Here is a 13,073-nt window from a genome sequence, read left to right as displayed (position 1 = left end):
TTTTGGTTTAAAATTAGTAAGAGACAATATTATTCTATTTTGAAAAAAAATATTAAAAAACATGAATACTTAATAAAAAAGTAATTAATAAAGTAATATGTAGAAAAGTCATTTTTAATAAAAAAACATATTAGTAAAACATTTTATACAAATAATAAATTTAGTCTAAAAAATATTAGTAAAAAAATATAAATATTAGTACTTAATTTTGCAAAAATATTTATACTTAATTAATTTTAATCTTAAAATAATAGATTACAGAAATAATTTTTTTATTAAAAAAATTGGGACAAAATTGAATCAGATACACATAAGTGGGTACCAAATTGAAACAAAAAAACATATATAAGGACTAAATTGAAATCAACACAATGACATCTGATAGTGACACTGACACGTGTCACACACAGGGACCTGACACGTGGCATTTTTATTTTTTTTTCAAAAAATTTAAAAAAAAATTAAAAAATGTCAATAAAAGTTAAAAAAAAAAACATAAACTGACATGTGGCACGTTGGCTAACGGCGTTAGTCAACTCCGTCTGAAAGGACCTAATTGAAGCATTTTTTCAAAAGTTAGGATACAATTGATACTTTTAAAAGCGGGTACGAGATTGACACACCTATATCAAAGTGTGTATCATTCGAGTAATTAAATCTTGATTTAAATATCTAGTATGATTTGATTTTGAATGTTTGATTTTTATATTCTTTTCAAATAATTATAAGTTTATTTCTTTTTAACTGTAATAGCTTACCCTGCTTTGTGGTTGTGTTTCTTTTTTTGATGATCATGTATTTACATAAGAGTAAGGGATAATATAGATGAGGGACATCAACACTGAAACTGTCATAATAGAGTGCAAATTTTTCAAAGCTACTCGTGCATTTTTCTTTTGTTATTGTAGAATTCCTTTGTTATTAATAAAGGTTTTTTTTTCTTTTTAAACTTGTTATAAACTTATACGAGAAATCCTATAATATTTAGATAATACATTTTTTTGTGATATTGCTTGATACTAATTATAAAAGACTTTAAATTAATAGAATAATTTTACTAATACGAGATGTTACATATAAGAACAAAATAGTAATAATTTATTATATATATATATATATATATATATATATATATAATATTATGTGATGGTTATAAAGAGAAGATATTTAATTATTTTGAGATACATAAATTTGTATAATTACTTATTATTATTAATTAATAAATAATTTTTTATTTATTTAGGTTAAAATTGTCAAATTAAAAGATGAAAAAAAGGAATCATCTATTATATAATGATGAAATATAATAGAAAATATGAAAATGATACAATTTAAAAGGTATATATAATTTCCTAAAAATAATATTAAATTATGTGATGGTTATTTTTAAAAGTAAAAATCATCTACTTATTTTAAAATGAAGAAAATGTATTCAATTGCTTATTTTATTTAAAAAATAAATTATTTAATATTTATTAAAAATTAAAGTTGTCAAATTAAAAAAAAATTATATCAAAGGAAGTTATGAAATAATGTATAGTTTTATATAAGAAGATAGATGTTATAATAAAATGTGGAGTCTATTTAAATAAGTGAAATGAAATCTCTCATTCTAATTTAGGAACTCGAATTAATGAGCCATGCACATTAATATACAGAAACAATATTCTATCTCTAGAAAAATGTGTACTACATTTATTTTTTTTTATTTTCTTTTCTCTCATCTTTATTATTAACAAAGTAAATAAGTGGTTTAAAATGACAAATATTTAAGTATTTTGATTTTAATATAATAAAAAAAATTAAAATCTTAGTACAAATTTTTATTTCTATTAATTTGATTTAAACTTTGTTATTAAAGTAATTTAATATGTATTTGATTTTTAATAATTATTATATGTGTTCAAAGCGAAAATTAATATTAATTTTTTTAAATTTAAAAGGTATCAAAGAAAAAATTATTTTACGCTAATCATTGACATTAATGTTTTCTTTAATAACTCGTATAATAATTATGATGAAAAACAATAAATGAACATAATCATTAATATAATTTAGATTAGAACTCTAAATTTTTTTATTATACTAAAAACAAATTCTTATTATAATAAATTGACTATTTATCTTTATTATTACATAAAAGATATTGAAAATAGTTATCTCTGAATAATAATATAATATACGATAATAACGATAATAATACAAAATTATTTTAATTGATATACATATATCTTTTTGAAAATAATTTTCAGTTGGGAAATATCTTTCTGACAACTTCTGAATCTCTATCGAAAGAAATTATTTTTTACTTTATGTTTATACTAACGGAAAATAAAATAATAATGAGTTATCCCAATACTTCAAAAATATTAAACTATACAGTATATATTTTTTAAATCAATTCTTAAAAAAGTAATATTAAATTCTAACTTATTTAAATAATATATAATAAATATTTTCTTATTTTGAGTATATATTTCATATTAATATTCACACTTAATTATAATTGTCTTAATAAAAGACAATAGATAAGAATAGATGTAAAATTTCATGAAGAAATAATTAGAACAATTAGGAATATACGTTGAGAGAGATAATTAATATACATACGTTTAAAAATGTATTTAGAAGTTTTGAATCTAATTTTCAGTTTTAAGGTTTATTTAATGTTTTAAAACAGAACCATAAATAACTTCTTAGAACATTTAATATATATTTTGATTAACACGTAAACAGATCCCATACACACCAAAAGTTTTTCTTATTTGTTCCTTAATTAATCACAAAGAACAACTATTTGGTTCAGAAAAATTCGTCTCATGTGACACAAAAGCAAAAGGATCCGTTGGCAACAAAGTTTAATGCTGAGTGGGCCAGCCTCGGCCACTTCAACGAAATTTCAATTCCACTATTATTATTTTCCTATTTTTCCTTTCAAAACTTCAAACCGTTGCCGTTTCTTATTTAATTTTTTGCATTTTTATATTATTCCACAAAGTCGGTCACCTCCTCCTTCTCTCACGTCTCTGTTCTCTTCTCCATAACTGAGGGGAGAGAGAGAGAAAAACAGCGTTTGAAGAATCTTCGCAAAAAGGAAAAAAAGAAAGAAAAACAGAGCAACATGAAGCGAAACCTTCAAACGTTGTTTATGTTAACACGAAAACGATCGATTCAGTTTCTAATCGGTGCGTTTTTCTTGTACCTCGTACTCGTAACACTCGAAATCCCTCTCGTTTTCAAAACCGACTTCACCACCGTCGCCACGCGCACTCCCAAGCTCCTCAGCGAAGAAGACTCGCTACTGAAGGAGTCCCCGGCGCGGCCTTTGAAAACGGTTTCCAACGCTGACTCGCCGAGTCAACTCGCTCGCCGCAGCGTGGTTTCCGGGTTGGTCCTGAACGACGCCGTGTTCGAATCCAACGCCAACGACGGGTCGTTGGAGCTCTACAAGCTCGTAAAGCGTGCGCGCCAGATGGGACGGAGGCTTTGGACGGACCTTGAATCTGGAAAGTTGCGGACCGTTGTGTCGAAGCCCGAGAACCGGTCCAGTTCGTGTCCCGGTTCGGTTTCTCTGTCAGGTAAGGATGCATTGGGCGTCGTGCCACTGCCGTGTGGGCTCACATTGGGGTCACACGTGACGATCGTTGGGAAGCCGTTGGCGGCGCGGCCGGATTTCGAGCCGAATATAGCGGTTGTGACGGAGAATGAACCGGTGATGGTGTCACAGTTCGTGGTGGAGTTGCAGGGGCTGAAGACGGTGGACGGTGAAGAGCCTCCTAGGGTTTTTCACTTCAATCCGAGGTTGAAGGGAGATTGGAGTGGGAAGCCTGTGATTGAACTCAACACGTGTTATCGCATGCAATGGGGTTCCGCTCTCAGGTGCGACGGTTGGAAATCCAAGGCCGATGATGATACCGGTGAGTTTCGAAACTGAAATTGGATTTTTTTTTCGCCTGTTTAGAAGTTTGATTTCGCGTGATTAACTTGGAAATTGGTGATCAGGCATTGTTTTATTGTGTGGATGTTTACTAGTCATTTTATTGTGTTATCAGTTATATGGTACTCTTTGATCTTTGCTTTGAATTTTTTTTCTAAATTTTACTTGTTTTTCCTTCTTCGGATTGAAGAAACTGTTTAGAACGTAATGACTATTTTTAAACGCTATTCAACCACAAATGTCATCCATAGATGATTGACTAGATGTCTGGTTTTATGCCCAATTGAAAGTGTAATTTTCTTAAAGAAATTTGTGATGTTCCATTTTGTGTGGTGAGGCTGCTTGTGTCCGGTTGTGGTTGATTGAATTGAATTGAGTTATTGCTTACATTGGGTGCAGTTGATAGGATGGTGAAGTGCGAGAAGTGGATTAGGGATGATGAACAGCACTTAGAGGAGTCTAAGTCGACGTGGTGGTTGAAAAGACTTATAGGGCGCACCAAGAAAGTAAACGTTGACTGGCCATTCCCGTTCTCTGAGGGGAAGCTTTTTGTTCTTACAATTAGTGCTGGGCTGGAGGGGTATCATGTTACTGTTGATGGGAGACATGTAGCATCTTTTCCTTATCGCGCTGTGAGTGATATACCCTTCCCCTTGAAGTTTTCTACCTGGACTTGAAGATTGATTTGCTTAATCACTTCATTTTGCATTTTGATTTTGGCAGGGTTTTACTCTTGAGGATGCCACTGGGCTTTCGTTGGCCGGAGACATTGATGTTCACTCTGTATTTGCAGCGTCTTTGCCTTCATCGCATCCCAGTTTTTCCCCACAGAGGCATCTCGAATTTTCCACCAGGTGGCGTGCCCAGCCACTTCCTGACTCTGGCGTAGAATTGTTCGTTGGTGTTCTCTCAGCTGGAAACCATTTTTCTGAGAGGATGGCTGTGAGGAAGTCATGGATGCAGCATAGGCTTGTCAAATCTGGAGCAGTGGTTGCTCGATTCTTTGTTGCACTGGTCGGTTTTTGTTTTTGCAGTTGTTATTTCGTTTCTGATGTTCAGCTGGCGTTTATTTCTTACTATTTGATTGAAATCTTGGCAGCATGCAAGACAGGAAATTAATGTAGAGTTGAAGAAGGAAGCAGACTTTTTTGGTGATATTGTTATAGTGCCTTACTTAGATAACTATGATCTTGTTGTCTTGAAAACAGTGGCTATATGTGAATATGGGGTGAGTTATCGATTTAAAACAATCGTGCTATGAACTACCAAGTTTCGAATGATATTTAAGATTTTTTGTATGGAATATAAGATGTGGTTTGTTGTTCACAGGTTCATACGGTTTCTGCCAAGTATATCATGAAAGGGGATGATGATACTTTTGTTAGAGTGGATGCCGTTATCAGTGAAGCAAGGAAGGTTCCAGATGATACCAGTTTTTATATCGGTAACATAAATTACTATCATAAACCCTTGCGATATGGGAAATGGGCAGTGACATATGAAGTAAGTAATCAGCATCCATCGGAATGCTTTTGTTCAAACGTTAAATTCTGAATGAGAATAATCTTGAAATAATAATTATTTTAGTAATGCTTCTGAAATAATTATTTTAGAAGGCCTAAATTTACCTGTTTTCTTAGCTCCAAATTGCAGTTGCACCCTCTGTCGGCAGTGTGAATTATGAACTGTGTGACCCTTTTTTTGGTATTGTGGCATTGGCCACATTAAACATCTTGCAGGAAAAATCTTGGTGTGTTAAAACATTGATGGTTTTGTTTCTTTTTTTTCAGGAATGGCCAGAAGAGGATTACCCACCCTATGCTAATGGCCCGGGATATATTTTGTCATCAGATATTGCACGATATATTGTATCTGAATTTGAAATGCATAAATTAAGGGTTAGTATTAGTAAACATTATCTATATTATTCTTTTCGTGTTGTTCTTTACCTGAATGAGTGAATTCCTTCCATTTGAAATTCTGTTTGGCTGAATGTTAGTGTGATATGTTCCTGATGCAGTTGTTTAAGATGGAAGATGTGAGTATGGGAATGTGGGTAGAGCAATTTAACCGGTCAAAAGCTGTACACTATTCTCATAGCTTGAACTTCTGCCAATTTGGTTGCATAGAAGACTATTACACCGCCCATTACCAATCACCTAGGCAGATGATGTGTCTGTGGGATAAACTGCAAAGGCAGACAAGGCCTCAGTGCTGTGACGTGAGATGACACATAGGTTGTGATCTTTGATTCCCTTAGAAGGACAGAGAAAACAAGTTTTGCAGTGAAGCCATTTGCCATCGAATATTGTATATAACTGTGGAGCTTGGTTAGTTAAACATAGCCCTGTATAAAATGGCCTTTTTTATTCTCAGTTTATAATATTATTGGTTTTCTTGTTCTCTTTTTGTACCCTTTTTGGGTCCTCAATTCTTTTGGCTCGGGATTGGGATTGGTTGATGATGATGATGATACAACTTCTGTAAAATCATTCGAGGGATAGCTCTTGTATCCATAGAAAATATAGATCAATTATTACACCAAGATGGTGCTTTTTGCCTGCTCCCCTCGTTCCATTTTTTGTTCAACTTTCCATTCCACCATCATTCTAACCCGGTTTGCTTTTTTGGGTAAAGTCCCTCCGAAGTTGCCTATTTTTTCTCTCAATTTTAGTTGTTGAATAATTCTTACGAAACTTTGATCCTTTAGTTTTTAATTGTTTGTAATTTGTTTTATTTTAGATGTAATCCAGTAGAAAAATGTATAAACAATTAAAACTCAAAGGTAAACTGCATACAAAAATCAAAGTTACAAGTTAAAATTGTGAATTGTGTTAAGTACAGAAGAAAAATCTAATTACTTATAAAAGAGTTTAGAGAAAATAAAGATATAAACAAAAATGAATTAATGTAGAAGTTAATTTGTAAATTTTTTATTAGATTTTTTAAAAGTTCGCTTTTTTGACCTTTTTAAAAATTCAATTTATTTTTTTCTGAAAAAGTTAAACAGAATATTTGTCAACGCACAGAAGGGTAGGCGTGGGCGATGAGTTGTTGTGAAAGTAACAATTAAGCTTTGAGGGACAAACATATTAACTACTTATTACAAAAGTTATTCATAATAGATAGAATTTTGATCTCAGTAAAGTTTGTTTGCGCACACGAATGATGGTGACACACCATGCTGGTCCCAGTTTTAGTCGAGTGAACCAGGTCAATGAATTTTATTTTAATGCTTCACTGAATTTTTATATTTCAAAATATTCACAATCCAGAAAATCGATTAATTTATTAAAAATAGTTTCTTGTATTTGCACAGGTCGAGGAATGATCTTAAAACATAGTAGCCTTTTACTTCTTTTTTCTTATCCTTTTAGATGTCGTTTGAAGAAATGCTACGAGGAAGATTCAATATTAATACAATATCATTACTTTATATAAAAATTATAATATTATTTTTTTGTCTAAAATTTTAAATTAATAAATTTATATTTTCTTATAAATGTGAAATTCATTTTTTTTTCTTCGATTCCTCACAATTACATTGCAAAAATTTTCTTTAAATTTTAAGTATTTTATTCATAAATCTCTTATTCGTATTATTCTTCTCCTATACGATGTTAATTATAGGATTAGTTTAATAAATATACATATAACAAGCAAAATTTAGATTTAATAAATCAGAGTTCATGATTACAAGGCAAAATATAATTGCACAAGCTCCAAGTTGATCAAAGTTTTAGACCAATAGTAAATGTATAAAACGAGTATTGACATTGATTATTCAAACTTTTAGACCAACAGTAAATGTATAAAACTCTTATTGACATTGATTAATCAAACTTTTAGACCGATAGTAAATGTATAAAATGAGTATTCATTTTTATAGTAAAATATTAATTTTTGTTCAACTATAACGTGGATTTGGTTGGATCGGATTTTGATCATGACCAATTTAGTATAACTCAGATTTAATATTTTAAAATTTATATCTAACCATTTGATTTATTAGATTAATTGGATTCTGGTTGTAATTTAAATTAAATTATTTTTTTATGAAAAAATAATTTTTATTTTAAATAACTGACAAAAATATAGTAAAATCATTAACTAAAAAGACATGTATAATTTTAATAATAATTTTAAATAAATTACAATTAAATTTTAACTTAATAATATCATATTAACAATTAACTTTTAAATATAATTTTTAAATTTATAAATATTTAAATACGGTCGAGTGGAATATTCATAAAATTTCAACCCGCTATTTGAAATGATCATAACTATTCATTTTAGACAATTTTATTTATTCAACATTATCTGCTTATTTAATTCAACTCAACCATCGTTCAAATTTCTTTAAACTATCGTCAATATTATCTTTATATATTTTAACTACTTTTGTGAGAAAAAGTTATTGCACAATTTAAGTTACTATCGATACATCCATTATTTACTTAAGTTAAAGTATTTTTTGAATTTCACCCACTTTATTTATTATATATATATATATGGATGAATTTAAAATATAGACGTCTATTGACATTCTAACATTTCTTCTCCTTTCAGGGCCTATCCGAAAACAAAAATAAAATTCAATACTTCTTGGTTGTGAACATTTGAATAAGACAAATTGTCCCGTGAATCTCTTTGCTTCGGAACAAAACAATTCGAATTAGGTTCGGTCAACTGGAATGTGTATTATCGATATAGGGGATCTTTCAAGTGAGAAGATCCATCAACTTGAGACGAAGAGAAATATATATATATATATATATATATATATATATATATATATATATATATATATATATATATCCTTAGAGTGGATTTTTTTTTTCTAAAATTTGTGAAATCATTCATGATCACAATTAAGTTAGAAACCAAAGTATTTTTACCCAATGAAAATGTAATTTATCTAAAGTGGAAAGAGTGGTAATTAAGAGTCGATTTGATCATTTTAATGATTTATTGTCGAGTTGTTGTAAAAATTGAGAAGAGATTATCTATAGAATAATTGTATAGAACTGAGTAAAAATAGTTGAGTGGGTACTTTCTAATAAATTAGTGTATTTATAGGCATTTGGGCTCCTTGAATAAGGATCGAGAACATAAAACTAGTTGCTTGGATTCTTGAAGATTGAAGGAGGAATCTCTATACCCTTTGCCTCAATTCCTAAACGATGTAGAGCTATTGAAAATACTAAAACAAGTGTTTGTGTTTGGGACATCATTTTCATTGTCATAGAAGGCGTTAATGTTTCAACCTTAAGTGCATTTAGATAATATTGTTAAGATCAATTCTCATACTCACTTATATACTTATAATTGCATTTGTTCTTATTAACTTATACATTAGAGAATTTTTTACAAGTGAATCTTCCATCGTCTTCAACAAACTTGACAATCAATTATCAGAGTCACAACTCGACTTGTTAGCCAAACTGCATTTTCCACCTTGAAAAGTCTACACTTTTTTCTGACAACAATGCACATTTTAATATCAAAATAGAATATATTGTTTGTTAAAATATTCTACGAATGTCATTTTCTAAAATGTTTCACATCCCACTTTTTTATATCATGATCACTTTACATGGGATGTAAAAATTTTCTTTCATAATTTTTTCACGAAGATTTGATCAATATGATTTTGGTTTGGTTTTCTTTGTATTCAACTTTTCATGTTTATTTTATTTCCATCTTAGTTATGTTACAAACAAGCGCTTGAATGCAACATTGCTATCCAGCTCTTGTGCAAATCCTTTTTATTGCAATTGATGGTTCAATTCCACGCCAAGATCATATATGTTTGTTAAGTGACCCTCAACCATTGATCTAAAAAGTAATTAGTGTTGATTCAATAGATAAGGAACAAAGAATATTATGTTTCAATATCTATAATAGTCTATATAAATTCTAAAATATGAATATCTCCTAGATTAGGAAACTTAAAATTGTAGAAACTATAAATTCTTAGTAAACTTCATAAATGGTATGTATTTTTTATTATTCATCTTTCTTAAATTATTGAGACACAAAAGTCTATAAATATATATTAATATTCAAGGAAGTATTTATTTAACTCTATATTTATTCGTTGTTATTATATTAAGCCTTTATTGACTTACATGTAGGATAAATTTTTTACAATCAAACTTTTTTCGAATCTTCAACAACTTAATTTGTGTTTATCAGTAAGAATTTCACAAACTCAAAAAGTAAATTTCATTTTTCACACACCTCGTCCAAATGAAGCTTATTTTTTATAAGAATATTTGGTGTCCGTCGTAGGGTTTCGGTAAAATTTTTTTTCAAACCATTCATTTTATGGTTTTAATTGAAGTCTAAATTGTCATATTGTATTCACTAATTGTTGAGTTGAACCCTTCAATAGTGAATAACCTTAAAGCATATAAAGAAAACATTTCCAAAATAACAAGGAAACAAAATCAAAAAATATACAACTACAACAAATTAAGGAAAGTAATCTAATTAGGGCACAACTCGCTAAAATTTGGAGGTTCAACAAAACTAATTATAAGGCTTGTGTGACTAGTTAGACCATGTTCATGATCAACATACATGAAACACTAAGAATGATAATTGAACTCACAACCTTTAAGAAATTGAGAAAATGTTTAAATTCTTGAATTCGAGAAAAGACTCACCCAAAACCAAACTATTGACCATACCAAACAACTCTCACAAATGCTCGTTCAACATAACGAACAATTGAGAGTAGTCTCAACACCTCATCTAAAATATTTCACAAATAAAAGCATTGACATGCATTATCCTTTTACACATGAGGTCACGGTCATTAGCCTTCCATTCAAGTGAAAGTGTCCTGACATCAAAAAGTACAACTTCAATTATCAAGATGCACTTTCAAAGGCCTATATTATTCATGAAAATCAATTACATGACAACCTCGATATATTGTACATAATCTTCCTAACCATGCTAATAGGGGCAACTCTATAGTGATATTACACACTATAATGATAATTGATAGATTCATTCGAGACATTCTATGTAACATCCCTAAGGAATATTACTTTTAAGCAATTATAAATGAATAAATAAAATAAATTAAAACACAATAATATTAATAAAACCTCATTTTATAATCGCATATTCCCAAAAGGCGGGAAAATTTAAAGCGAAACTTTAACCATAACATAGTTCAAATATTCGAAATTTCTTTATTACAAAATCTACCAAAGCACATAATTAAAAATTACATCAAAATTCTTTAAAAGAAAGTCCTTTCAAAAGCCCCAGGCAGCCCCTGCACTCCGCCTCTAAGCATCTCCTGACTCACCTGTCAAATCATCTACTCCCGGATAACAAGTTATCCAATCATCGCCACACACACACAGATAGGGTGAACTATGACAAATATATAAATACATATAATAAATATGTCATCCATCCCAAAGAAGCTAACATCACTAAAGTATTTCATTATTTTCAAATTAACCATCCATGATCTCATAATCCTTCATGAGTCATATGCATGAACTAGGTCTTGGAACTTCACTGTGCTCCCACGAAACTAACCCATTCGTGGTCCAACCCTACGAGCCTATCCTACTCATAGTCCTGCTCTACAGACTCCTCGTCTGTAGTAAACATCCAAGCCTCCCTCGCTTGGACCATGGCACGCACGCAATCACCATACTAAGGACTCCTTGCCACTTAGCAGCCGACGGGAACTACCTAGTTCCATGCCCATCATGTGTCCAACCATCAAGCACATCCCAGACCCCTATTGGACTTAGTCCAAACACCACAATTACAAGCATATAATTCCTATACTTTAGAAACTCACAATCAAACAGTCTATACATCACCCACAAACATGAAACTCGTAGTATACTTGCTTAAGCTAGAGCTCTTCGCCCAGGCTAGCCCATTAGCCTCGCTTAAGCCACCCCACCTCACCTGTGCGAGTGTTCAACAGTGACTTCACCATCACATCTCGCTTAGGCGAGCTCTTCTCGCCTGAGCGAATCATACTTGTGCCCAAAACACCCAGCCCTCGCCTGAACGAGAATTAAACTTAGAATTTGCGTCAAACCACTTCGTGAACTCGCTTAGGTGAGCCACTCTCGCCTAGGGGAGAGTATCCATCGCTCAAAACTCAAAACTTCTCGTCTGGACGAGAAGTCGTGCTCAAAATGGTACAGGCTTCCTTGCTGGACTCGCTTAGGCGAGCCACTCTCGCCTGAGCAAGACTGCGTTTTGCTCAACTCCAACCTCAGTCGCCTGAGCGAATTGCTCGATCCTAAACCCTGAATGAAGTCCTGCAACTCTCGCCTAGGAAAGAAGGATTCGCTTGGGCGAAACTTGCAGAGTTTCGCCACTGTTCAATCACGAAAACAACCAAAACCATACCCAAAACTCAATAGACACAATACCAAGCATTCCATATCAACAATCAACCTATCAGTATACATATTTACATCCAATGGAACTACCAAAACCCAATGTTTAATAAATTATAACCATTCAATACCCAAAACCCTCACTCTAATTATAAGAATGCATAGCATGTCATTGCACACAATATCAACCAACCAGATTCTGAATCACAGCACATGCCACACGAAATTCTTATCTCACAGAATGCAATTTATAAAAGTAGAGACCCAATATAGTCCCAAAAATCAGTTTAGAATCATAAACCACGTGAATAGTGCATGAGTCCCTCATACCCATACAATTGGTAGGACTTTCAAGCAACAATATCAAAGCACCCCAACCTCAAACTCAGATTGCATATAACACTAATTTCATACCATACAATTATCAAATTTATACACCTAAAATAACAATACGAAAATTAGGTTCAGCTCCCCTAACCTGAACTTTTCCTTTGCTTAGAAAAACACAGAATGTTGAAAATCCCTCATTGATGACTAGGCAGCCTAACACCTTCCCTTCCCTATGCTCTCAATTGCCACAATCCTCTCAACTCACTCTCAATTTTTGCATCCTTTGCAAAGCCCTCAAAAAACAATTTCCCAAAACCCCTATCCTCACTCAAAACTTGCCTTTTAAAGTAAGTTAATTGTTATTCAAGGCCTTTATTAGTTGTTTTTCAGCCCTCCTAGCTACCCCCTTA

General features: G+C 31.5%; 1 protein-coding gene across 1 annotated transcript; it reads left to right on the top strand.

The window, feature by feature from the left end:
* Positions 1-2,986: 2,986 nt before the first annotated feature.
* On the top strand, positions 2,987-6,498 carry LOC114164085 (hydroxyproline O-galactosyltransferase GALT6-like). Its single transcript, XM_028048592.1, has 7 exons — positions 2,987-3,917; positions 4,337-4,569; positions 4,661-4,951; positions 5,037-5,165; positions 5,267-5,440; positions 5,728-5,835; positions 5,958-6,498. Exons 1-7 carry the CDS (start codon positions 3,122-3,124, stop codon positions 6,165-6,167), a joined length of 1,941 nt encoding a protein of 646 aa, XP_027904393.1. The 5' UTR covers positions 2,987-3,121; the 3' UTR covers positions 6,168-6,498.
* Positions 6,499-13,073: the final 6,575 nt, after the last annotated feature.

The sequence above is a fragment of the Vigna unguiculata genome, chromosome 9 (genome assembly GCF_004118075.2).
Source record: "Vigna unguiculata cultivar IT97K-499-35 chromosome 9, ASM411807v1, whole genome shotgun sequence".
In the NCBI taxonomy this organism is placed as follows: domain Eukaryota; kingdom Viridiplantae; phylum Streptophyta; class Magnoliopsida; order Fabales; family Fabaceae; genus Vigna; species Vigna unguiculata.
Note: the sequence above shows the minus strand (reverse complement) of the source record. Positions and strands in the feature narration are given on the sequence as shown.

What these genes read in the sequence shown, in the direction of transcription:
- LOC114164085 (XM_028048592.1), top strand. Translation starts at nt 3,122, where the DNA reads ATGAAGCGAAACCTTCAAACGTTGTTTATGTTAACACGAAAACGATCG. An exon ending in CATCTTTTCCTTATCGCGCT is followed by an intron (nt 4,570 to 4,660) that starts GTGAGTGATATA and finishes TGATTTTGGCAG; the next exon opens with GGTTTTACTCTTGAGGATGC. An exon ending in TTGAAATGCATAAATTAAGG is followed by an intron (nt 5,836 to 5,957) that starts GTTAGTATTAGT and finishes TTCCTGATGCAG; the next exon opens with TTGTTTAAGATGGAAGATGT.